This window comes from Thunnus thynnus, chromosome 23 (assembly GCF_963924715.1).
Source record: "Thunnus thynnus chromosome 23, fThuThy2.1, whole genome shotgun sequence".
Taxonomy (NCBI): domain Eukaryota; kingdom Metazoa; phylum Chordata; class Actinopteri; order Scombriformes; family Scombridae; genus Thunnus; species Thunnus thynnus.
The window spans coordinates 19115874-19142869 of NC_089539.1; the positions used below are offsets into that span (position 1 = coordinate 19115874).

At 40.5% G+C, this 26996-nt stretch overlaps 3 protein-coding genes across 5 annotated transcripts in view; 1 reads left to right on the forward strand and 2 right to left on the reverse strand.

Moving 5' to 3' along the window:
- The window catches only part of lin7a (lin-7 homolog A (C. elegans)), a 36574-nt gene extending 29348 nt beyond the window's left edge, over positions 1–7226 (forward strand). Inside the window, exons 4-6 of one of the 2 annotated variants that reach the window (XM_067581441.1) lie at positions 1535–1744; positions 2109–2324; positions 5108–7226. In XM_067581441.1, the coding sequence (XP_067437542.1) occupies positions 1535–1744; positions 2109–2324 (426 nt within the window). In that variant the 3' untranslated portion in view covers positions 5108–7226. Of the gene's footprint in view, positions 1–1534; positions 1745–2108 lie in introns of both variants that reach the window. The other variant, XM_067581442.1, reaches the window with a different exon arrangement.
- A 5167-nt stretch (positions 7227–12393) lies between these two features.
- On the reverse strand, positions 12394–15292 carry myf5 (myogenic factor 5). The gene is made up of 3 exons (XM_067581886.1): positions 14615–15292; positions 13574–13646; positions 12394–13292 (listed from the first exon to the last, which is right to left on the reverse strand). Exons 1-3 carry the CDS (start codon positions 15065–15067, stop codon positions 13096–13098), a joined length of 723 nt encoding a protein of 240 aa, XP_067437987.1. The 5' UTR covers positions 15068–15292; the 3' UTR covers positions 12394–13095.
- Positions 15293–19654: 4362 nt separating this feature from the next.
- myf6 (myogenic factor 6) lies at positions 19655–26889 on the reverse strand. Of its 2 annotated transcripts, XM_067581885.1 has the most exons (4): positions 26332–26889; positions 20720–21184; positions 20156–20249; positions 19655–20064 (listed from the first exon to the last, which is right to left on the reverse strand). In XM_067581885.1, the coding sequence occupies exons 2-4, from the start codon at positions 21149–21151 to the stop codon at positions 19955–19957; spliced, it is 636 nt and encodes a 211-aa protein (XP_067437986.1). In that variant the 5' UTR covers positions 21152–21184; positions 26332–26889; the 3' UTR covers positions 19655–19954. The 2 variants fall into 2 exon arrangements, with proteins under 2 accessions (XP_067437986.1, XP_067437985.1); XM_067581884.1 differs by lacking the exon at positions 26332–26889 and having other exon boundaries at positions 20720–21339.
- Positions 26890–26996: the final 107 nt, after the last annotated feature.

Below are 26996 nucleotides of genomic sequence, written 5' to 3' on the forward strand. Positions count from 1 at the left end.
CCGGCCATCTGCCAGATTGTTTTTTCCCGTTCGCGCAAACCCAGATAAAGTTGTGAAGGTCGATGTGCTGTGAGGCCCGGGAGATGACGGTATGCATGCTGAGGAGCTGCCTTTTAGCTTCACAGTGGGACAGTGAGGGAGGGAGGGGAGGTACAGAAGAAGAAAAAGGAGGAGGACAGTGGGAGAAAGGAAAAAAGAGAGAGGAGAGAGAGAGGGGAAGTTGGCAGAATACAATAACCAGATTAAAACAGGCTGCGGGAGAGGAGAGATAAATGAGCAAAATCCGTTTGAGCAGAAATTAATATGGATATGAAGATGTATATGAATATGTAAGAGGGAGCAGAGATGAGGATGCAGCCTTGAGGGATCGTCAAACACCTCAAAGTGCCAAGATACTCGTCTGCTGCTGCTGCGGAATTTGGATACACATCTGCAAGAGCTTCCGACAGAACCCTCCCTCCTCTACTTTTTTATCGCCCGATCTACCTCACATATCATAAATGATAACGACTTGACAGCGAGGCACCTGTGGCAGTGAATCTGTGGATCCACGGGATGGGGGTGTCTCTTTCTCTGTTCGCTTGCCATCAGCCTTCCCGGGCTTGGCTAACAGGCTCCTGGGTGCTTTGTTCTGAAGGTACAAGGAGCGAGGAGCAAGGCTTGCGGTTCAAAGAAACTCAACTTCAACCCAGCTGGTAAAAGATACAGAGGGGTGAAAGTTGTCTCGCTGCTCCTCCAGTGTGAACTTGGATGTGTTAATCCATGTGCTTAGAAAGCCTGAGAGTTTCTCATGTGGAATCAAAATCCCCAGCCCTGACTAAATCTTAACTTTGTGTAACAGTATTAAAAATTAACTTCCTCCTTTGGACTCATTTTGGGTGTAATGGAGACTAAAAGCTAGTGCAGACAATTTCAGTTTGCAGTTGCTAAACTCCTCACAGTATAAGCTATTTTTTTCCCTGACATATGCCATACTCCATACCCCTTATTTCTTGTTTTCACTAGTTAATCTGTTAATCTGTCTTTTACCAGTTCCTATCTGCCAGTCTGAGACGATCTGAAAGCTTTTCCTGCACTAGAAGATGTTTTTTTTATGTCTTGGTTGTGTACAGCTCCCAGCAAACTCTACTAATTAAATGTGTCAGGTTTGGGGCACTTTTTTTGAAGATGATTTTGATGGCATTTTGTCTTAATTTGACAGTTAGTGGAGAGAGAGAGGAAACATAGGGAGAGAGAGATAGAGGTATGACATGCAGCAAGGGTCCCGCGGCTGGGAGTCGAACCGTGGGCGTTGCATTTCTGCGGTATGCGCCTTAACTGTTACCACCGGGGCGCCCTGGGGTCCGCCACTTTCACTGAGAATGGCATGTGCTGTCTGGTATTCAGCCTGAGAGGAAGTACAGCCTTAGAGACTCAACTCAACTCTTCTTTTTTATGCTGTAAAATAATAATTTCCCATCAAATTGAACCCAGTGTCACACAGTATAAATTGAGTATTTACAAACTAAGCGCCATCTCGCTTCTCTCCCTTCAGGCCACCGTCGCAGCCTTTGCAGCCAGCGAGGGTCACTCTCACCCGCGGGTGGTGGAGCTACCCAAGACGGAGGAAGGACTCGGCTTCAACGTGATGGGTGGCAAAGAGCAGAATTCTCCTATCTACATCTCCCGCATTATTCCAGGGGGTGTGGCCGAGAGGCACGGCGGCCTGAAGCGAGGGGATCAGCTCCTGTCTGTCAACGGCGTGGTAGGTCTAACTAACCAGGCTTATATTTATATATGTCACATGGCGAAAAAAGGCTCATTATATATATATATATATATATATATATATATATATATATATATATATATATATATATATATATAGGAGGGAGGTTATAAAAGTGTAGATAAACCTTTCAACCCTTCTAACTCAAGTCTAACTCATAGTCTTTCTTTCACACTCCCAAATCAAATAGTTTTCAGTTAATTTTACCCAGTTAAATAGGTTAGTCCAAACTTGGGCTTTTTTCCTTAGAGGGGTTACTATTTTAAAAAAACAACAACATATATTCAAATCAGCCTCCTTTAAAGTCTCCCTGCCTCTCTGAATCCAAACCCCCCTGCAGAGCGTGGAAGGCGAGCACCACGAGAAAGCAGTGGAGCTGCTGAAGGCGGCCAAGGATAGTGTGAAGCTGGTGGTTCGCTACACCCCCAAAGTGCTGGAAGAGATGGAGGCTCGTTTCGAGAAGCTCCGTACGGCTCGGCGGCGCCAGCAGCAGCAGCTCCTCATGCAGCAGCAGCAACAGCAGAACCTGGCCTCTCAGCAGAACCACATGTCGTAGGTGAGGCGCTTCATTGCTTTAAGGGTGAGGGGGACGCGGATGCCAGGAGCTACGAGGTAAAACACTGTCAAGAGAAGAAGAGGATGATGTCAATGTTTAAAAGAGTAGTTGCACATGGTGGGAAAGATGAGAAGCTACAGCCAGGAGATGGATAGCTTAGTTTAGCATAAAGACTGGAAACAGGACATGTATCTTGTTTAATCTGCACAAAAACCAAAACATAAAAAAAACATGCAATTTTACAGGAGGTTATGTGCAGGACTATTTTTTGCAGTGACTTCCAGCAGAGAATTTATAAAGATTAAACAAAAAAGATATAACATGTTAATCAGTGAGCTCAGGTGCTGGTAGATTTTGTTATCTTTGGACGTAGCCAGGCTACCTGTTTCCCTTTTTCCAGCCTTTGTGCTAAGCTAAGCTAACCATCTACTGACTGTAGCTTTATATTTAGCTTACAGACATGAGAGTGTTATTGATCTTCTCATCAAACTCTCAAGCAAGCCAGAGTATGAATGTATTTCCTAATGTGACTATTCCCAATTATTACCCACAACCCCAATTTTGCTGTTGTCTAAAAGCACTAACATATCTAACAACAGACTCTTAGTTGGTGTTTTAAATATCACTGTAAAGCTCTGCTCTTGCAGCTTATTGCTTTATTTTGGCTTTGAGTCTCATCCTGGGCGGCTGAGTCTGAGGTCAAGTCGAGATGAGCGCAGATTATTTTTGAGCTACCAACACGGATTTTGTTCATGTGACCAGAATTTAGGACTCGAATGCAATAAATCAAAAACAGCCTGGATACATGATGCAGATACAGTATCCACACACAGTATTACCTTTCATCATTTCCCTTATGACCATGTGCACTGCCTCAGGCTCAGACCTTCCAGCTGTTTCTGTTTCAAGGTGACCGTGATTTTTCTGTCAGAAAATTACACCTGCAGAACAATACAGGAAGCTTACTTACTGTATAAATCTGCAGAACTGTTTTATTGTTTCATCTATTTTTCTTTTTTACTGATCGATTGCTTTTGTTTTATTGATTATGAAGCACTGCGTATATTAATCATGACAATAGTCACTGTATTCAGTTGCTCGTTTTGCAAGCACACAATCAAGGAATACAGATGGAGAGAGAGTGAAGTGAAAGCAGGTTCAACCCTTCTTTTAAGATTCATTCGCCATGCTCTGCCTTCCCAGGCAAGCATTTTTATTGGCCGTATGCAGGTAGCAAGCTTTTAGATCCCAGCACGAAGCCTGAAACCTCAGTGGTATATTTTGCAAACCAAGCTGCTGGTATCCCTTGTGCAAACATTACCGCTTCTGCTGTGTTCTGCCAGTGATTCTGTTGTAAAGGCTGTAAATTATTCAAGCTTTAACCGATTACATCTGTGGCTCGTGCTCTGCAGGTACGTGGATAAGTAATTACAGCCTGCAATGCTGTTACTTGGGAGGTGCAACTTGATGGAGGGTCTACATACCACTGCTTTAGTCAATATTTTTTTACAAATAGTCCAAATTTAGAACAAAGCTCTGCACTGCCGGTCACACTAAAGCAAACTCACACTCTGACTGAGTGAAAATAGCAAAACTTAAAAGGAAGAAGAAACTTTTCAGACACTAATCAGACCATGAAGCTAAAGCATATTATGCTATGCCTAATTCTGCCCAGACTTCTCAAATTATTTATGCGTTTCCCTGATGTATTGGAGGCAGGCATGTGTCCAAGATCTCTGTGGCGCTGTCCGTTTGATGCTAAATCCCCCAAGCATATCTCTTGTCTTGCACTTGGCACGGCGCAGCTCGGGAAGGTATTTGGGAGCTTGTAACACTGTGTTGTGGTAGAGCTACAAACAGGGAACTGAGTAGGGATCATGTTATATCAATGCTGGCATGCTGACCACAGAGATTTACTTTGGCGGCCAAAAGGCTGCCGACCAAGCGACACGCACAAACAGACAAGAGGGCAACATGAGCCACCGGTTTTGCCTGGTGTTCATATCTCTCTCTCTCTGATTGTGTCTTTCTTCCTCTACCACACACAAATGACGACACTGGTCAACTAGCTAGAGTGATCTTGATGATGGCTTCGATCTACGGATCAATTCGGTTAGTAGATGATTATCTAAAACAACAGCCACATTCATTAATCATGCGTGAAGATATGTGCTCTTTTTCCCGAGGGTAACTGTACAATTATTTGTATTCTGTGTGACATTTTGTTAGCGTGATGGCATGAGACAATTTAGGCATGTCCCTAAAAAGTTGGCATCTCATGCGAGCAACAACTGTCGTGGCTTGATGCTAGATGCTGACTCCAATTGAGTCCCATTCAAAAAGAATCAACTTCTTTGAGGCGTGTTTCCATAGCGAGGAAAGCAAAACCCTGCACTCCTTATTTGGACTTATTTGCACTCCAAACGGAAAAGATAGCACCAACCATAAGCAATGCAAACCAATGGGTGACACCTTGCCACATCCAGTTTTATGTGCAGTCTATGGTTTCATGCTAAAAACAGGAGAGTTGGCAACCGTGGTACGCACCCAGAACAGATATATTGTATAACTGGGAATGTGAAAAGTCAGAGATGATTGATTCAGAAGGATTTGAAGTTGGCGTGAGAATCAAACAGCAATTAAATGCTACATGATCATTTTGCAAACACAAAATAAGCTTAATAAAACATCAATGCTGCTCCGTCTCTAAGACTGAACCATCAGAGCTTTCAGCATCGCTCTCAGCTTGTTTTTTCTTCTTTTTTTTTTCCTATTATCGGCAGGTTGTTCCAAAAGAAGAAGAAGTGAAGGAGAACGGGAAAAAAAAAAAAGGTGGATCTCAAAGACCATCTGTTTGTGTTGAGGATCCCAGAGGAATCTCTCTGTTGTGGAGGAAACCAACTAGTAGAAGACTCTTTTACTCCCTTTCAGTGTACCACCGATTACTGAGCAAACACGAAGAGAGCGTCGGTCCTAAAATTGGTGCTTTGAAAAACAAGTATGAGGGAGGCTAGCACTGAAAGTCATCCATTTTATCTTTGTATTCCCTTTTATACATTGTTCTCCCTGAATAGTTCAAGATTGTGACTCTTACTGAAGCTCCCTTTCTTCTTTGTTGTTCTGTTACAGTCATCCATTTTTAATTGCTAACCGACACACCCATTACGCTGTGGCACCTTTGCCATCATTTCGCCATAGATATCATTTGTACAGTGGTGTTTTTATTGATTCTTCAACTGGTGCTTGTGTCTCTGTATGAATGACCATTGTTTTTTTTTGTTTTTTTTGTGTGTGTGTGTGTGTGCGTGTGTGTGTGTGTCCTGTTTTGGAGAAACGTGAACTCTTTTTTACCTTCTATATTGTAGCAAGAAAAGATTTTGTATCTTGTAGGTTTAGCAATAACACACACTCTTCAGTTTTACATTTCACTACTAAATTCATGATGTAATACATACACAGTTTATGGGATAGGTGCAAATGTAAATTACTGTAAAGCAAACTGGGTCTTATGCACTGTAAGGCAGCTTCCGAGTCCAAATCTATCGTCCGTGCCATTTAAAGAGATTATTGATTTACAGGCGGCAGATACAATTAATGTGCAATAACTGCGATTGCTAACAGACTTTGTAAGCTACTCCCAACTGAGATTTATCCAGAAAATATATATGTTACCAAGAGATTTTAACAAGACTCGCATCCGTCCTCAGAAATGTTAACCGTGTCCTATTCCCGACAAACCGAATGTCACCAGTTTTCATTTGAACAGAGTGGAAATTAAATCGAAATATGGTAGAGTTACGTTTATTTTTCAGACTTGTCTATTTAATAGTTTATGACGAGATCAGATTTAACATAGTTTTATCGTTCCTTTTAAATATTATGTATTCTTTCTAAGACGTGCAGATTATTATTTAAAATCTATTCATTGTATAACGGCTGAATGCTAGCACATAGTCCATGTGGATCTGTTCCTTGTGTTTCTGTTTCGACAATCATTGTGAACGGCGCGATGAGACTGTGTGGAATGTTTTACCTTCTTCCTTCCTTCTCGAAAAAAAAACAAAACATTGTTTTTAAGTACCGGCACCAGAGTAAAAGTGTTTTATTTTACCGTCATCTCCATCTTTGGTGCTAAGCGCTTTTTGTTGCAGTGTCTTTGCACTGCACTTCCCAGAGATTACTTCTCAGTTGATCTTTGTGTTACTGATATTATCTCGTGTTGATTCTGTTTCATTTTCTTTAAGTGGCAATCTTTTCTTTGTTTGTTCAGCCATAGATACTATCACTGCTCCTGCTGTTTCTTCTTCTATTTATCCCAAACAGACCCCAAACATCACTTCTTGTATGCCAGAGGATTTTTTTTTTTTTTCACCCTCAAGAGAGACCAACCAAGTTGCATTTTCATGAAACTGTTGCAGAATAATTACTTTAGAATGACATCAAATTTATTTATTAACAGAAACATTTTCACCTTTAATGTGCTCTGAACAATTACATCCAATTACTGAGTCCAGCAGAATGAAATTCCTCTACATTTATAATATATGCCACGCTGCCAGATGTTACCATTTCCTAAAAAACCTGTTAGTACTGAGATCAACTCAATGCCAAAGCTTTGGTATTGGGTGATCACTATGCTCAGGTTTTATAGGAATCCCATCACCGGATATTTAAAATGTTTTTGTCCCTCATTCACACTCTAAGCAGAAATCTCAATACAACAGATCCCTTTTTGTATCTTTCAATCACAGGTACTCTTTCTTAATTGATTGACTTGCATTTTTGAAGCTGATGGTCCTGTGCTTACCGTAAAACATACAAAAAAATACAACAAATTGTTGATATGCAATTGTTATACATACTATATTTGTATAAATAAATCTATGTGCTTGTGTACAGTGATCACTTTGTCAACCCTTCTTTCATATCTCACGCTGCATCTTTATGGTATCATTAAAAGGGTTTGGCTGGCTGGATTTTCTATATTTTTCTCAGTGTCAACAAATCTCATGTGCAGAGCAAAGCCAACAATTAATTTATCCTACTTACAAGTATTGTGTGAGTATCCAAAGCCTCATATATCTTATTCCTCTGTGCTGTAGACCTCCGTTGTTGTCTACACTGCTGCACTAGGTGACATGTTCCCTCGCCGTAAAGATTACAGTCGCTGTAGTTTGTAAGAAAAATACAGAAAATTGCCAGCCTTATCCTGTAAGTATTTATTGGACTGTGAACAGGATCAGTTAGCAGGTATTTATTTGTTACATACTGTATTTGCAAAGAAGCAGATAAGAAATTATTTAAAAAAAATACAGATGGTTTGATCAGGGCGATAACCAGAATTTTAGAAATACTGACAAACGTTTTGGTGGTAACAAAGATCCACAGCCCTCATGGTTCAAAACTGGAGCAGATTTTGTCAGTGTGTGCTGCAGGGGGGGGGGACTCTCAGTCTGCCCAACTGTCTTGGTTGCTTGGACCCGGGTATACCTGCTTACAAGTTGGCCTAGATGTGGTCCAGTTTAAATATATCTACTCCAAAAATACTGGAATCTGCCCATAAAATACTCATCATGTGTATGTTTTTCCTTGTAGGATGTAAACTCTAATCAGGCTGGATTTGATACTCAGTCTACAGGATAATTACTGTATTTTCATGTAGCATAAATAAAGACCTTGATACAGAATTAACAAATTTTACAGTAAACCTGTGATGTGTTCAGTTATCATAACAATCACATACCAGATTATCACTAATTGCCTCTCAGTGATCTAATTGCAGCTGCTGAAGGCGCAGCAGTTCCACTTTGTGTCTGAAATGTCTCTCTGAAGGTTCATCCAGGTTTTTAGCCTCAGAACAGAAAGTCAATGGCCTTTGTCAGCTCAATACAAAGAGCAGACACAGAAACTAATAAAGAGACTCTTGTAAATGGAAGGTGTTAAACTCAAACGGTGACAGCAGAAGCACAAAGCGGTGTTGTTTCTTCACTGGCAATGTGTTGTACACAGTGACAGTGTTTCGTGCAATAAAGTCTCTGGTAGAGCTATATTCTCCACCACCGAGTAACCACTTCTGCAGCAAACGATCGCAGCCTGAAGTGACAGAAACCAAGACTGGAGGTGACATTAATGCAGGTGACAAATCGCTCACCCGTGTCTGCGGCTGTTAATCAGGTAAACACCTCAGCAAAGAGAGCCTCAATATAACACTTCAGGATCACATGGCAACCACCATCTTTTATGATAACAAAAGGTTCTAATGAAGTAGCTGCATAAATATCTCTGTCCAACTCCCGAAGTAGCACTTTTTAATATATTAGAGGTGTCAAAACAGTTTTCATTGCAATCTTGATTTCTTTTGTAATCTTCTATTTACACCTCGGTGCCCTGAAATAGCACTGAGCAAACGGTATGTTAACACTTCCACTAGTAATATCACACTGTCTGCACCTTATGACAGTGTGGTCATATGTTCAGTTTGTAGCTTTTTGATCCAAAAACAAAGACCTTGTTAGCTGCTCAGGTTTGACCAGGATTGACTAGATCAAAGGAAGTGACAGACAGAGGATGGATGCATATTTTTTTTTGCTTTATTATACTTTGATAGATATAAAAATATTCAGGATTCATTCATCCGGCACACAAAGACACAATTAATTCTCAAGCATACAATTTCGCACAAAAACAAGAAAAATGTCTCTGTGTTGGAAGGAGAAAAAATGAAGAAGTTGAGAAAAAAAAGATATGTTTTAAGATGAAAGAAAAGCACATGTATATATATGTATATGTGTATAAAATATAGGAATTCCTTACCTCATCCAATACCTCACAAAATCTGAGACAAACAGAAAGTTTCTGAGGTCAAACATCTGTGTGTGTGGGCTGTCCTAAACATGTCATTATGTGTAGCAGAGGCTGTATGTATAGTATGTGAGAAATATCAATAATATTAATATAAATGAGAATGTTTGTAGCCTGCTTTTAAATCTTAAAACTAACATTTTGAACCCCTCACATTATGTTTAGACATGTTTTTTTAGAAGGGTTACAGATTCTGGAAAGGACAATATTTTGTACTTTATAAATATTTGTAGTTTTTACTACAGTAAAAAATGAATACAGTTTCACAAGAGCACAATAGGAAGATTAAGTAACTGACCCATCACTAAAAAATGAGACATATTTGACCAAAAACAGATATGATAGTAAGCAGGGTTGATATAATCTCCACAACATTCAACGTGTTCAATCTTTGGCACCTCCTGACAAAGTGAGCTAAAAGGCATACAAGAAGATATGTGCAGCAAAATAAATTCCCAGTGTTATGATGAATAAATTGAGATTTATCTTCAATATAATCAAAACTTAAGAAGATTGTCCGACTGAAACGAATCAAAATGACTTTGTTGATTCAAAAAAAATGCTTGAAACATAAAGGCTAATGTATTTTGTTTTAGCGCTGCAGATGGTACAGATCCACACAGTTTACCTACATTATATCATCTCCTTTTCTATCCTGTTCAACATCACAGACTTTGCCGGAGGGCAGATTTAACTCTCCAAAGACCTCAGTTAAACATTCATTGCAAAATCAGTATTCCTCTCAAATATCAAAAAATGCAGGAATTACCTTCAAGAGACACTATACTAGAATTATCAAAGAAGCCCTTTGAGTTTGATTGTTAAAATCTACAACAACACAGAAGCTAAACATGACAAGTGATAATACAGGAAATCCGAGAAACACCTCTCTCTTGTGGTCTCACGCAGTACTACAGTAATGGCTGTGCTGGCCTTGAAGTCATGCTATTACACTGATAATGAATTCAGCAGCTTCTATTTGTTTATTTATGTCCATTCTCTGTCAAGATTCAAATTCAAATGAACAGATAATGAAAAACATGATCAAAAACAAAGCCTCAATTCCTCTGTTTTGACTACAACAACCTTGATGTGAAGTCCCTGTGGGTTTTGTGTTGACACTCCAGGCTCAGTAAGTGAGCGATTTATGAATCACAACCGAAAGTGTAGCCATGGAAAATGACATCAGTGACATTTGGAGTGTTGTACACAGCCGTGGAGGTTAGTGTAATACAAGCCGCTGCTGGAATGCCCACTATGCCTCACAGTACTCGGACAGAGAGAGACGGAGCATGTGGGACTGCTAGCGTTTAGCCTGTTGGACAGTGTTGCAGTCAAAGCTTTTCCTACAACCGTTTGTAGAAAAGTCAAAGCTTTTTCTACAATCATTTCCATTCTAAAGCCATTGTTTCAGAGTGGAAATGATTTAACACTAGGCTAATTTGCAGGCTGCTAACTTTATTTACATTTAAATTACACATTTGACAAGTACATTTACTCAAGTACACACATATAAATGTTGAGGTATTTGTACTTTACTTGAGTGTTTCCATTTTATGCTGCTTTATATTTCTAATCCATTTCATTTTAGAGGCAAATATACTTATTTTGCTATGCAGCTATAGTTACTGTGCTTTGCAGGTTGAAATTTTACTTGCAAAAAATACACTTTAGTTGCCAGTTTGCACTAATGCAATCTAACACCACAGTGTCATATATCAATGAAGGTAAATAAATATTAGAAGCACCTCAGCATAATGCAATACAACTCAACAGCAGCACAAACTACACCCTCCAAAATGACCTTAAAGTTGAATGGACACCTCTTGCATTAATCTTAGCTACTGGGTGTACGATCAGTGTATAAAATATGACACAATTTTCTAGTTTAAATTGCCCAACAGTATATAAAAGTAAAGTATGTAAGATAAAAATAGATTAGCATTAAAATGTTGTATGTATGTTAATGAATCAGTAATACAAAATACAGTGTTCCAGTATAACATTACCATACTGACAGAGTTTATTCTGCCTGCATACATTAGTAGTTTTCCTTTTGATACTTTATTGTAAGTATTATTGTGTTTATACACTTTAAGAACCTGAATATTTCTTCCACAGCTACAGACCATTGTAACAGTAGACAAAGCTTTAGTTCTCACTATCATCAACAGTGCAGGAGGAACACGAGGCTCAAGGCTATGGAGCAAAATGATGATATAGTGAATATATTTTATGAGATGAGTCATATACGTACAAAGAAAAACTGAATGGGGAGAGATTTCCTTTTCCTTTATTTGCACTTTAACTAAGATAAAGCACATTCGAGCAAGAAGAAGAAGATATTAAAGGAAAGGATATATGGTTTAAGGAGTAGAGAATGTATTTTCAGTGTATGTGTTAGGATTTATGAGTGTCTTCCTGTTCAGTAAACTATGACTAAAAAAAGGACTGATTACTTATAGCATGAACACTGGCTTTGATCAAAGAAATGATGCAGTATGACACACGTCCCTTCCCCTTAGTCACACAATGAGCACAATTAGAGGCCATTTGTTCTCAACTCCGGTGTTGATGGTATAATCAAGGGTGTTAATGATGACTCACATTTGGTAGGAAAGAACAAACAGCTACACACACACACACACACACACACACACACACATTGCTGCTGCCTCTGCTGCCCTAAACACACTCCCAGGCACATCAAAAGTACAAAGAGAGACTCCAACACGATCAAAGGTTTACCAAATTTCTGAACTCACTGCAGCATTTGTGTTTGTTACTTTACTGACACTGATTTTTACCATGTTTGACTCCTTTCTCTGGTGCAGAGAAATTGATATTTATCAGGGACAAAATGCCCTTTTTACACCGCTGTAATGGCTCACATGCAGTAGGCTACATGAGCGATTATAGCAGCATCAGATGATTAATGGTATCAGCTGACCTCTATCAGTTTCTAATGTGATCTCCACACCTTGTTAGCTGGAGACAGTCTAGACGGTTCAGGATGATCCCTGCTCGAGACAGTTTTGTCACATAAATAATAACCCTTTTATTTTTTACTTTTTAGACTCATATTCATTTTTATGCAAATGCACAGGAAACTGCAGACTGAAATGATTAATTTAGCCCTTGTCCCGTTAAAATAAGGTCATGCATTTTCTTTGTGTTATCTTTAAAGAGTTGCAAGGCCACTAAACTCTGACTAATCCGTGTTATAATGATGGCAACTGCTCTCACTGTTAGATAAATGAGTTACTTTGTCTGTTAACCTTGCTCTACCGGATAGATTTTGTTCTATTTCCTCATAAAAGTCGCAAATTTTTCATGTCGTGTTGATGTATCTGATGGTGTTTTTGTTGAGATTCGTGTTTATAGCATAGTCACATTTATTAGAGCGAAGAACACCACCTTTAGTGTCCGTTTTAGTCCTTTTTTCCTCCGTAATGTCAGTAAATTTTAGCACCTACATTGATGGGCTCATTAATGAGTATCTGGACACATGGACATGAATAAACAGAAGAAGAAGAAGAAGAGGAAGAAGAAGAAGAAGAGCTTCAAAAGAAACAAATGCTCAAACTTTTATACAAAACAGTGAAAGATTTAATGGTCATAACAACATGGAAAGTAAGAAATAACAACATTAAGTCAGCAACAGTACATTAACTGTTATAATTAAATATGTCTCATTGGGTATAATAGCATGTATAGAATAAATGGGAATTTACATTACATATTTACAATCTCATGTACAATATAAAAGCTGCTTGTTTCTTGGCACAGTTCCTCCTTCAGATTTGCACAAAACTAGTTCTTATCGCTACTTGATGCAAATGCAGCTGGTGTTTGGTAAAGCAAGGCGCCTTGCTTGTGGCGATATATCCTTGTCGAAGCGAGATTTCCTTCACAGGACGTGGTAGACGGGCCTGGATCCGGGGCTCTCCGGTGTGCATGGCTGCGAGTCGGAGCTGCCGGGGGAGAAGGTGGCCATGTCTCTCAGAGCCACCGGTCCGCAGCTGGACTCCACCGAGGACAGACGGTCCACGATGCTGGAGAGACACTCCAGACTGGAAGCTCCGGGTGCTTTATTGCCCAAGCTCTCTGATAAGAGGGAGAGAAAGATGGGATGAGTCAGAACATCAATAAAGTGTTGATTTCAGTTGATACAATGCTTCATATGTTTGACTTTAAGACAAAAAAGTGGAGAAAGGAACAGTGAATTTGTGTAAAAATGCATTGAAAAAGTATGGAGTCTACATTAATGGAAACATAAATAGCTGTTTTATATTTTGGATGGTTTTTTTTTGTATTTTGAAACATGAATTTTGAGTGCATGTCATATTCATATCAGGCTGCTTGTGTTTCTGTCAAAAAGATCTTACCGTTCTTCGCATATGAATAGCTGCTGCTGTAGTTTGCATTCAGCTGTTGCCACACTGGACTGTTGCTGTCAGCCTGGAAGGAAACGAGAAATTACATTTACCCTTGAATTTTTTTTGCAAAAAAAAAAAAAAAAACTGCAGACAGAAATAATGTTTTGTGTTTGTTTGTATAAATATATATGGAATAGGAGGAGGCAGGAGAAAGTGCAAAAACAACCAATGCCCTTCATGATATTCTAGACAGGCTAATAAATCCTGAATTCCAAAGTTATGGGGTTCTTTATTTCACATCCACCTTAAAGCCAAAGTGGCAGTCTGCCCGGCTCTGAGCGTGGCGAATCGATTGTATCAGTGGAAGCAACACCAGTTTGTGCAAGATGACACTTTCTCCTTGTAAAGCTGCAGAAAATCCTGGCAGCGGTGCAGAACATGCAGTCAGGATGGAATGCAGAAAAGTGCCCAGTTTTTCCTGCCAGACTTCAGTAAGGTGGATTTAGTTCGGTTTATTAGGGCTATAAAGTGTCCGGTGGTGGGAAAGCCATTACTCCATCCAGAATTATAAGTTCTTTTGTATTAGCTGATATACTGTCACCTTCAGATCACTGTTAATAACAAGCATCACACACACACACACACAGGACAAGAATGCGTGTAACACTATAAATTTAATGTATTAAATAATTATGGAAAACTATGACATGCATGGAGAAGCATGGTAATTGAAGACTTGGGGCAAAACAAGCTTTTTTGATTAATAGGTTTCTAAATTGGAAATTCAGGCTGTTTTGAAATGGAAAAAGCCAACACGGTAATGAGACGTGGCAACGGTGGCTTAAATTCTAAACTTTGAAGAGACATTGGTGAACAATAAAGGCCTTTTCAGGTAAAGTTTCTACAAGATGAAGTCCTGTCTAGCATGCAGTAGAGTCCTTATTTCTTTGAGTGATGAGTTATTGGTTTCACAGGCACAGCCAGGAGCTGGAAAACTGTACAACCAGATGTTTGCATGAGGAGGCTGAACATGTGGATCAGAGGGCTTACCATGCCATCAGAGCAGCTGGACAACGGGCTCGGGGGTTCCGAGCTGCTCTCTCCAGGTAGGCCGTAGTAGTTTTCCACCTGCTCTCGAAGCAGGTCCTGCAGGCTCTCGATGTACTGGATGGCGTTGCGAAGGATCTCCACCTTGGGCAGGCGCTGGCTGGGGTTGGCTGAGGTGCAGCGCCGCAAAGCCTCAAAAGCGTGGTTGACCTTCTTCAGTCGCCGGCGCTCACGCATAGTGGCGGCCCGTCTGCGGTCCACAAAGCTGGACTTGCGCTTGCAGGCCTTGCAGGCCCACTGGAGGCAGTGTCCCGGCTGGTGAGGGGCTCCGGGGATCCTGACATGCTCGTCCTCATCTGAGCCGGCGAGCTCCACTCCGGGGCCAAACTCCAGGCTGTCTGGAGATGAAGCACATGCTCTGTCGTAGTAGACCTGGGATGGTGAAAAGACATCCATGGTTTGTTGAAGAAAGGAGTCTGAATGGATGGGGAGATGGGCACAAAGCAAGGAAGGAGGGTAGAGGAGTGGGGTGAGAGAGGCAACCTCTGAGTGATATGAGGGGTCTGTTGCCCCGGGCCCCCCTTATATGCCCCCAGGCCAGAGCCTAGGGCCCACATTGGCCAGATCTAATTACCATGGCCCATTGGCCCAGCCAGAAGGCAGGCTGGGGTTAGTTCAGCTCCCTCCCTGCCCCATCCCAACCCGCTGCCTCTCACCCCCCAGTACCCTGCAGAGTTTCCCACATCTGCACTTACTGGTGTTTTCCCACTCATCACCACTCTCTCCTTCCAACAACCACTCTGTTGCAAGGCCATGATGAACACAATGCTTGGGAATGTTTCTGGAGAGTGGGCAAACATTTACAGCTTTAACCACTAAATGGATTTTGTTTTTAAAACAGTCATAAGTGCTTCATTTTTCTTGATTTAACTGTAGCTGGCCTGCAGGCATCGTGTCAAAGCTGACAATGAAAGTGACACTCAGCTATGAAGACATAAATATTAAAGAGAGTGTGTTTTGTTTAGTCAAACTGTGCAGAAAAAGAGGGTGACCACTCGTAGGAGTATGCCGGCCAATTTTTACGGTGGAGACAACAGCGTTGCAGATGCAGCCCAGCTGCAAAGAAAGGTGTAACATTTCAAGCCCTGTGAATTCACATTGCAGCGGTAATCCCCCTCTAAACACCTCCAGCTCATCACTGAAGGTGCTGTGAATGAGGTGATCCCTGTTTGCCTGAGCTCATTAAAACAGTAATTACACAATTGACACCACTGCGCAATTCCCTGCACCATTTTGCCTCGGAGGACCAAATTTTAACCATTAAAAGTTATTGACACGAGGCAAGTACTTCAATCCAGCACACAACAGATGGCCATTATGGTGCAGCAGTGTGGAGGTCTGAGGGTGGAATGCAAGGTTGTTTGTACTGCAAAAAAATCTCAACATGTTTCTTATTTGTTCCCTTTTTTTTTCTACAAGTGAAAACAAATGAACTGGATCATTTCCCGTTTTTTACAGATAAAGACAGCGACGTTTTAAACTGTACTAGAAAGAAGTGAAGTGATCTCTTATAATAGCAGAAATCTTCCCTTCCAGCAGACAGAGATTGTCAGACTAAATAGGGCTTTTGCTGTTCGACCCTGGCTGGTTTGGGTAATTATGTTGTTGACAGCTTACAAGGATACAATGCGGATATTTCTCACAATGTGTCAAAACGTTTGGCGAGCCCCCATCTCTGGGAACTGTGCGCACCTAAGAAAACACCAGTAGCTACCTGCTGCCTCTGAATTGCCTTCGGAGTTTGGATTACGCACAGCTGAAGAAGACATCGCCTCGGCTTTGCTTGTAGCTGCTGAGAAGATCAAAGGGCTGTTTAGACTGAGAACAACGTCGACAATGAGAAAACCTGCCACTCACCGATAGCTAATTGAGGCTGAGAGTTAGATTGGCGCAGCACATGGTGTTATTAGAAATACGCGGTGGTTTATATTGGCGCAGACATTGGCGCACTGTGATCTGCTGGTCTCTTGGGAACTCTGTGGGTTTGCTTTTTTGTTGTTCTCAAGGGTCAGAGGCAGAGTTAAGTGAAGGGCAGGAGGTGATCTTTTATGTCCATCTCCCTCACGCCTGAAAACCTTATTTCTTCTAAACTGCCTCATGCTTTGACTCAGTATGCTGCTTGTTTGGTGCAACACAAGCCCTCTGACAGAGACAATTTATCACTGACAGTACTGCAGAATATGTTCCTTCCAAAATCCCTTTGACCACAGTTAGTTCAACTTTTATATTTTGGCATTTTGCACAATTAACTGAGAAAAAAGATTACATATTTAATCACAGGTTGGTAAAACAAAGAAAATCAGACATGTATGAAGTCCACTATTCCACGCAGAGAAAATCCAAGCCCATTCTACATTACCCACAAGAATTAGTTCAACAAAAACACATTTTGAGTGGCAACAGCATTTGTTCAGTAGTGAGCAGAAAAAGGTGCCAGCTCTGTTTCAGTGAATCCTTTTCCTAGCAGGATATTCAAGGGACGTCTGGATGAATCAAGGCATTCAGCCTCCGGGCTTATTCCCCTCCGTCCGCAACAGCTCGCCTTTCATCAGTTTTGACTTTTAAAACACTGTCTTCACATCCAAATGAAAAATATGGTATTATAAGTAACACCAAAATCCCAGTAAAGGCAGACAAGAGATAGTCGGGGCTTCAAGAGGATGTCAGCTGTCTTTGTGGGGAGTGAATCCTTGCTGTCTGATGGAGCAAACATATAAATAAGACAGTAGGGTACAAAACACAGCTGGATATTGAGCTTCTAGAGCAAAGAGAACTCTTCAAACAGCTTGAAATGCAGGTTTATATTCAGTTTGGCAAAGATTTTAGACTCTAATAAGTACTAGCGTTGAGCCTAATGGCTCTTTTTCAAGCACAAATTATAATTGTTGATATTAGGTCTACAAGTCTGCTAAAATACAGTCATCACCAAACAGAGGCACCGGATTAGCAGATACCCATGGAGCTGCAAAATGTGGTGAAGTAACACTGCTATCAGAGTGAGGGAGAGAGCAGGAGCCCATTAAAGTCACATTACTGTTTGGGGCTATCAGGTTTCTGTCTGGTTTCTACAGAAAACAGGATATTTAAGAAACGTATAGATCTGTTGAAACAATACATATAAGAGCCCCGGATTACTGTTAAATTTATCAGTTTGTAGTTACACTAAATCTCAGTGGTGGAAGAAGTATGTAGATCATAATAAAATAAAAGCACAAATACGATAATGTAAAAATACTCAATTATAAAAAAGTCCCTCATTGAAAAAGTGACTCAAAAGGACAGAAGTATTTTCTGTAAGCCCCCTTTGTTATATTGTAGCATAATTTCTATTTTTGGATTAATAGCAGTGATGTATTATCGCTTAAGCAGCAATTTCATGTTGTAGTTGATCAAAGAGTTGCTAATTTGAGATATTTAAACTACTTGACAGTATATACTGTAGTAGTTTAAAAGTAACTTGTAACTATCAAACACATGTGATGGAGTAAAAATATTGCCAATACTTCCTTTTTAAATGTAATGGACCACAAGTACAATATTACATTAGATAACTTTGTTGATACCCAGAAGGGGAAACTAGTTTGGTCGCCCATCCACAGTGACAAATAACAAAAGTCAGGCAGGTCAAAGCATGAAAACATATGAAAAACATGCTGCCACAACAGGCCAAAAGGCCAATCATAAGGACCAATAAAAACCAGCAATAACTAAAAAAAATAAGAATTAAAAGAACAATACATATGAAACAAAACCTTACAAATCATGTCAAAGTTCACAACCCCTGTCTGAGGAAACAAGCAAGTATCACATGTCATTAAAAAGTTTCACAGCTGTGGGTTTTGTGGAGCACCTTCGCATCCATAACCAGTCACTCGACACACTTTTTTTTACTGAAGACTCTAAAAACATTCAACAGTGGATGACCTTCATGACCTTGAAGTATGGCTCTAACTCTCCTTGTGATTCTTTCACAAGAATCATCTCCAAATCATCTACTATCTCCAAAGGTTTTGGAGGAAAGTAAAGGTAACATAAGTAGTAAACATTTAACTATCTACCTTAAAACTGCACTTAAGTACATTACAGGAAAAAATGTGCTTTAATTTCTGCCAATGTTAAAGCTATTAATGCATTTCCCTCGAGTCTTTGAAATATCTTTGTTTTCCCCTTGCTGGATGTCACACTGAGGTCTTTAGCTTCCGATAAACCTGACACACGTGTAACACTTTGCACGGTTGCATGCGCATGCCTGCAGGCCTGAGAGATGAGTCAGTGTCCCACAGGTCAACCAGGACTTTGTGCCGTCCACAGAGATCTGAGGCGGACCAGGAGGCCGCTCATCCGGCAGCGTGCCCTGACATCATCAACAAACGCCCCCATTTCATGTCAATACATGATAAACAAGACTCAATGGATTTCCATGCTGATGGCATCATGTCACACATTATAATAGCTCGCATGTAAACTCTTCGCCATCCGATGACAAAGCAAGTTATGATGAATTAAGACTTAATGGCTCAGATAACTTCATCATCCCGCTGGGCTTTGCACTCCGTGTCTGCTGCCCAAGTTTCCAAGTCCCCAACACATGATAGGAGAGGAGCGGAGAGGCACGCTGTGTTTGGAGGGGACTCGAGTTACTGTTGTGGGATCAGGCCTTTGCTGGATGCCAGTTGTAACAAAGAGAAGCAGCCCGGCAGCAAACCATTCCAGGGCAGTTTAGACAGATTTTATGGACTACTAATAGCCGTGAATGCTGGGGGAACTGGTAGATCTTGAATTGGTAGTGGTGCTTTTTTTTTTATCCCCCTTTTTACATAAATGCGGGGATACAGTGAGGAACCTAAAAAGTGCAGAAAAGGTTTTAACCACCCTTTGAGAAGTAAATTTTTATAATATAAATGTATAGATTATATCTAATTTCTCTAAAGATGATAGGGGTTTTGCTTCTGTCGCGCCATTGAAGAATAAGGCATACAGTGCTTTAGAGTACTGCAAAAGTAGCAATTTATTTTTTTTTGTGTCAGTTATGTACAAATATTTAAATACAATATCAGCTTTCTTAGACAGCTTGTCTTCTTCTGAATACAAAATAAATACATCTACACATCACATTATTATAAAATATATACACATTTTTTATCTGCAAAAGAGCAGCGGTTGCTCCTGCTGTACAACAAAACAAACTGAAGCCATGCCGGCTGAATACAGTGGAAATAATTTAGAGATAAACAATGGAAATTTGAAATACATAGCTATCTATTTAAGGTCGTCGCTCGTATTTCAATTCTCTGAGGCGACCTCGCTGAAGCTGATTTTCTCGTCGTTGGTGATGCTGTCCACGATGGAGGACAGACGCAGGAGGCTGGAGGACGCGGAGGACTCACTGGTTCCTGGACACAAAAAGAAATTGACTAATTACGCTTGATTCTTGGCGGTGATTTGTATTTTTCTTCATTGTATTGTCAAGTTGGACGTGTTTACCTTCTCTCTGGTTTATCATCGCTGCAGTGGAATGGTCAGCAGAGGTCGACCAGGTCTCTGAGGACTTTTTCCAAAGGTACTCATGACTGGACACCTGTAGAAACACACATCACATGTGTATCATATGTACATGTTTGTGTCAGTTACTGAAGAACACTTGTAGGCTAATACTACAACAGGCCTGCTATTTTTGACAGACATAAATAACAAAAAAAACCCAACAAAGATTAACATTACAGGAAATATTAACAGAAAAACCTATGTTTCATTAGTGGCATCATTATCATACTGTTAGTCCCCAATGGAATAGAAATATCACAGTAATGCTGATAGATAAACAGACAGTAAACACACCATAATCTTATTATTAGTATCACACATTATAAGTCCATACATGATCTATTATGGGGATATTATTGATAGTGGGGGAGAAAACAGATCATAAAAGCATCGTGTTGCTATTATTAAGTCATCTCAGCACACTGAAAGACTTTTAATGGATATCATGAGGATAGTGTGAGGATTTCTTTGTGTGGGGTTGGAGGCTATCCAGTAGCAGCTTACACTGTGTTCTTTGACGTTAATGTTGTAGGATGATCCGTTTGGCGTTTTCTCCTGCTCGTCCAGCGTTTGCAGCAGGTCCTGTAGTCTCTCAATGTAGCTTATGGCGCTGCGTAAAATCTCCACCTTGGGTAGCCTCTGGTTGGGGTTGGCCACGGTCTTCCTCTTCAGCGCGTCGAAGGCCTCGTTGATCTTCTTGAGCCTCCTCCTCTCCCTGAGTGTGGCAGCCTTGCGCCTGTCAGTCGGCGCTGACTTTCTCTTGCAGATTTTACAGGCCCACATGAGGCACTGGCCTTCGCAGTGCGCCCGGAGACCCGGGGGCGCAAGGACGTGCTCCTCCCCGCTGCTCTCCTCTCCGGTCTCGGACGGAACATTATCCTGGCCCGGTGACAGCGGGCTGTCATTGCCGTTGTACAGAGGAGACACCCCCGCCATGTCCAAGTGCTGTAGTGGTCCATGATCCCCTTCCTCCAAATAACGCAAATCATTGAAAAGATAAGTGTTGGTCTCAAAAAGGTCCATCATATTGTTGCGCCCCTCGCCTCTGTTTTGACAAGTGGGACTCTGGCATTTAAATAGCGCAGCAGGGACACAAGTCACCAGGCTTATATATAGAATGTGAAACTCTATCCAACTCTTTGGCTGTCACGCTGCATCAAGCATCTTTTTTTTTCAATGGGTCTTTACAACCTAGTGACTTTGTGTAGGAAATAATATAAATTAAGGCCTTCAGAAGTTATTGAAATGTCACCTCAGGTTTTTATGACAGGTGCTTTAGATGTCTGAATCCGGACAATATGGCAGCACTGATATTTCCCAGCGCTGCAGCTGAGAGAGTGAAAGACATGACACTGATATTCTACAGATAACAGGGTAGAAATGAATAAGGAGAGGTACCTCTGTTGAACAAGACTTACTTTATAAGGTGGTATGACTTTGAAATGAATGGTAATACAAAATCTATTAATGGTTTTTAAGATGAGTATAGTAAACCATTTGAAAGAACATCCATTAGGTTGTGAAAAATCCCATTGACTGGTGTATAACCTCCCACACTATTACTTGCTTTTAGATTAAATTCTTTTCAGCATTTCCAATATTTGACTTTCATGTTCCAAGGAAAAACAAATCCTTGCTGTAAACTGTGCGTGGTTCCTAAACCAAGGAAAAGAAAGTAAAACATGTCTTACACAGACACAGAATAGAAACACAATATCAAAGCTACCTATAACATATTTTCTCAGTGACCATGCATTGTCCGGATTATCCGACAATCCAATTTCCAGATCTCACACCTCAGTTGGGAACATAAAGATCAAACTTATGTTACTGAGTCATTAATTAAGGGTTCCTTATTTCATAAGAAAGGTCTGCGGCTTCCTCCATTTCTGATAAGCCATCATGGCTGCGGTTACAAATGTCATCAAGTTCTTAATAAATGTGTTTTGGCTCAGATGCCCTAAAGCTGCTTTCCATAGCGTAGGAGGTGAAAGTGTCCATTACCTAAAAAGACAAAGCAAGTTATACTGAAGGAGGAGAGCGGATATGTAGCAGCCAAATGGATATTTTTACAACCGAGCAACCTCAAAGTTACCCTTATTGATGGCTTATAAAACATTAGTTATGCCTTTTAAACATTTTATGAAGTATGCCTCATTAAATAGAGGTATATATCTCAAAGAGTCAGTTCACCCAAACTATAAAATTAAAATACTTCCAAAGAAAACTGTGGACAGTGCTTTTACACTTAATTTCAAGGAGAGTCAACACAAATTGGTTAGATTGAACATATGGCCTACCGCGCTGATTACGGTAAACAATCATGCCTATTGAGGGTATAATAGCTTCATATAGAGAAGCTATACGCACATCAGAAGCGTGCCTGTTTTAGCTGGCGGGAATGTTGTGGCCAATTGTAACTTGTAGAAAATCCCAACATAAATAGACTGGAATGTGCAGAGTCAAAACAGCTTTGAGAAATGCATGCATAGGATGGTATAAATAGCGACGTTCCTCATTCATCTCAGATTCATAAAAGAGATAAAAGCCTGTGAAGAGGTGATATATAGGCTGCTGCATTTTTCCTGCAACCTGAAAGGTCTACAATTGGAAGGTTCACATGAGGGAATGTGAGGGATTCCTATTTTTGTATGTCTACATGACCTTGTGTTATGAAATGAAATGAGATGGACTTGTCAAGCAGCCGCTTTAGACAAAGAAAGGCAAACACGCCTTCATATATTAACAATTCATAAACTAATAGCTGTCAGGTTATGTACGGATGGATGAACATGAAGGACGTTTTTGAATTTATCAGGTTTAAAAGCGACTTGAGGGGGGAGAGAGACACTCAAAGCTGAGGTTGTGTGTGGTGTGTAGTACAGCAGCATGCTCTTGCACAATCAGTTGTAGTGGGGTTTTACTTTTACCCTATGGATGTCTCTCCCCCTTCCACTCCCGTCTACTGTTACGTTGTTGTGAAAGGCAGAGGGTCATGGGGACTTTTTTCATTTGTCAGGGTGTCTGAAATACTACTACCAGTCAACATGGTGTCCCTAAGTCCTCTGACTGATGTATACTTGACTATAATGTGTCAGTTATGCGTATTAATACTGTATTTTACAGACCACAGAGTGGGAAAAGCCATTCAATATGAGCTTCCTGGTTGTAATTCAGACATATCGTAACTCTCAGGACAATTGATACAATATAATTGACAGCTAATGCTGACTACAAGGCTTGGAATAATGTGTTAATATTTAACTTTTTTGCCAGACAACCCCAAGTTCTTTTTCCAGACCTTGATGCATCTCTCTATATCTCTCTATATAAAGCAAGGAATCTCTGTCTGTCTGTCTGTATGTATGTAAGTTTCTCCTGTGCATATTTCTAGAACCGTTCATGCAATCTACTTCATACCTGGCAGATGGACTTCTGGGGAAACGAGGAAGTGCAATGTGGATGTGTGAAGTTGTTTGGATGAGCGGTTCTAGAGATATACAAAGGACAAACTTACATACATACATACATACAGAAAGACAGACAGAAAAGTCCGGAAGAACAATTTGGGGTTGTCCAGCAAAAAAGTTGAACTTGGTTCAACTTTGCTGCAGTGCAACATCATACAGCAAGGTGCTACGTACATGCACACATTCCTGGTGAATTTACTTTGTAACATGAATGCTGTATTTATGTTCAGAATGCTCAGAATGATAAAGAGGATGAGGGAGGTCACAATATGGCGCAGTGGACCCTGTGAGAACCTCTCCATCTGTGACTATCTGCAGGAGGAAAAGCTGCTGGCAGCCACAAAATCAGCAGAAATCCTCCTCATATCTCGCCCTGCAACTCTCCGGCTGTCTGTTCCTGCAGTTATCAGCTTGTAAAATCTCGTTTAAAAACGTGAAATTGCGGTGTAAGCGGAGCTCTGCCAAAACTGTCTGTCCTGTCTGTCTGCTGAAACTGAACCTGCTCCACCGAAACTGGCGTTCAGGCGGAGCTCCTCTGAGAATAAAGATTATTATATACTCAGGGTTTGTGTGGCAACAAATGTATAGTCATATATAAATAAGTATAAAGATGAAAGACCTCCTGTCTTTTTCTGTGTATCCAAAGTTAGGATGGGACAGTATTTTTACCTGCATTTACATTTCTGTCTTTCAGACACTTGGACAAGTGCAGCACGAGGACTCTGCCCAAAAACATGGTCCAGACCATGACAGCCCAGCTGAAAATGGTGTGGGAGTACCCGCACACTCCCAGGAAAGTCCTGCAGGCCCTGTGACGAGCCCTGCTGGACTCCAAAGCGGAAAACCAGCAGCTGGCAGCAGAAATTACTGCTCTGAAGGAGCAGATGGCCAGTAGAGAGCTTAGCTGGGAGCAGAAATATCAAAAACTGCTTGATGACAAAGACATTTTGCAGAAAAGAAAAGACATGAAGGGCATGGTGAAGGCCGCAAATGACAGTCAAAAGCAGTTTGACAATCATCGCAGGAAGATGCACAAAAGCAGGAGGAAGTCCACTCCATGAAGAAACCTCTGCATCTCCAGAAACAAGAAATCATGAGGGTCATAAAGCATTGGACAACAGAGTAAGTGACCGCATTCTGTAAGAAGGAAAATAACAAAATCTCAGAAGCCTGTGAGAAGAAAAACACAGAGCTGAAATGTTCCTTTGACCAGACAGTAACTGAGTTGAATGCAGAGTGGGAAAGCCGGTTTGTTCGACAGGTGGAGGTCATCACTCTGCCAAAAACTCTGCAGGAGGACTTGGAGAGAAAGGTGTGCCAGGTCACCCTTGAAAAGGCCACAATCGGTGACAATAAGGAGGCTTTTTTTTGAGAGTATGGTGAAACTGAGCCAGAAGGAACTGGCCATCAAGATGAGTAAGACAGAGTGGAGTATAAAATATAAAGCTCCGGAAGATCGACTCACAACAGAGGTGGCAGAAAACCAGCCAAGCTCGGAGAAAGTGCAGGAGCTGCAGAAAAAACACCAACAAATGGAAGGTGAATGGTGCCATAAAGCAAGCCGGATGGAGGAGGAGATCAAGCTCCTGACTCAACAAAATACTGAACTTCAGGTACGTCCCATAAGCTGGTCATTCTGATTTGAATAATAAACTGTTGGATTCTAACACTTTGTTTCAGATTTAACCTTTTAACACAGAAAATACTGAATTATATACTGTCGCCGTCTTTTCAGGAGCTGGCTGGACAAGGAGAAGGCAAAAAAGAGAAGGGAGTAAAAGCAGGCCCAGAAAGGACGGGAAAGAGGAGGAAAAGGAGAGAGAGAAGAAACACCCCAAAGGCCTTGTTCCTTCCTGCAGATAAACTGATCATACTGTAAAACAATACAATACATATGATACATAATACATACAATAGAAATGTGACAGCTCAGGGGTAAACTTTAGGGCTCACGTGGGGCATGTCACCAATTCTGATTTTTATCATCTAAAAAATATAACTGAAGAGCAGCACTTTCTCTCTGAAAGCAAGACATGCTTTAACACTCATGGGCTACTTTATTAGGTGCATCTGTGTAATCTATTGCATTCGAATACAACAGTTCAATCCTAAATTCTTTTTTAAATAATATATTCAATGTTTGTTGCCTTAGGTTATTTTTTTTTCTTTAATCATTTGTTTTTTTTAATCTTTTCGATGTGAAGCACTTTGCATTTTGTATGAAAGGTGCTATACAAATTAAGTTTTTTATTATTATTATTATTATTATTATTATTATTATTATTATTAGCTGAACACATAGGTATAAAACAGTAAAGCTTTTAAATAGACTATCTCCTTGATTAATTGCACTCAATTACTGTCACAAGAGCTACTCAAAGCATTCTTCAAGGTTCACATCAAGGACCATTCAGTCTTCCTCTTGATCATCTATCAGGTTCATGCACTTCACAGAGGTAATAAATGGTCCCTGGACCTTTTGAAACTAATTCTGTTTTCTTTTTGATATATAAGTATTTTTTGGAGGTCTCCTAGTCAGATATCAAATTTCGCCACTTCTGATGCTTGTGCAAACTTTTGTTTTCAAGCACCCCCAGCACCTCAAAAATGCTATGCCCAATTGCAATATCAAATCGAAATACTTACTAGTTCAAATGAATGAGAGAGCTGCAGAGTTAATGTCAGTCTGAACGCTGCCTGAGCAGAGCCCTAATTAACGATATTTGTTCCACCTGTGCAAGTCACAGTAAAAAGGCCTATTGTCCAGCAAGTACTTTTATCACTGAGACTCTCGTCAGTCAGTCTGCTCGATATAGGCCATTTTCACTGCAAACATTCTGACTGATAATAGCAGGAAAAGCACAGGTGTAACTAATAACATTAACAAGGGCTCGTTCCCTTTAGGTGTGCCAGTAAGTCGTGTGTGCCAGCATGCAACCTGTCTCTTAATAGTTATGTTTATATATTACTAATTTGCAACAGCAAGTTACGAAAGAGACAGGGGCCATTGTATTTTTATTTCCAAAGGACTGAATATGGATGTATTTTTTGATTTTCAGAAAAAGGCTCACGATGGTGATACACCAGAGGCCGTCATTTATGTAGCATTAGTGATGTATAATCAATCATGCGCATAGAAACAAAAACGCTGAATGTACTTCAGTAAAATGCTTGAAATCTGTTGTCAGTTGTAATAGTAAGCTATAATTTCCAAGATATGTGTATTACATAAAATATTGCAAATGCATGAGATTTCCTATGTTTTGTTATTCAGAGGAGAGGTATTCGCAGGGGCAGTCACTTGTAGAAAA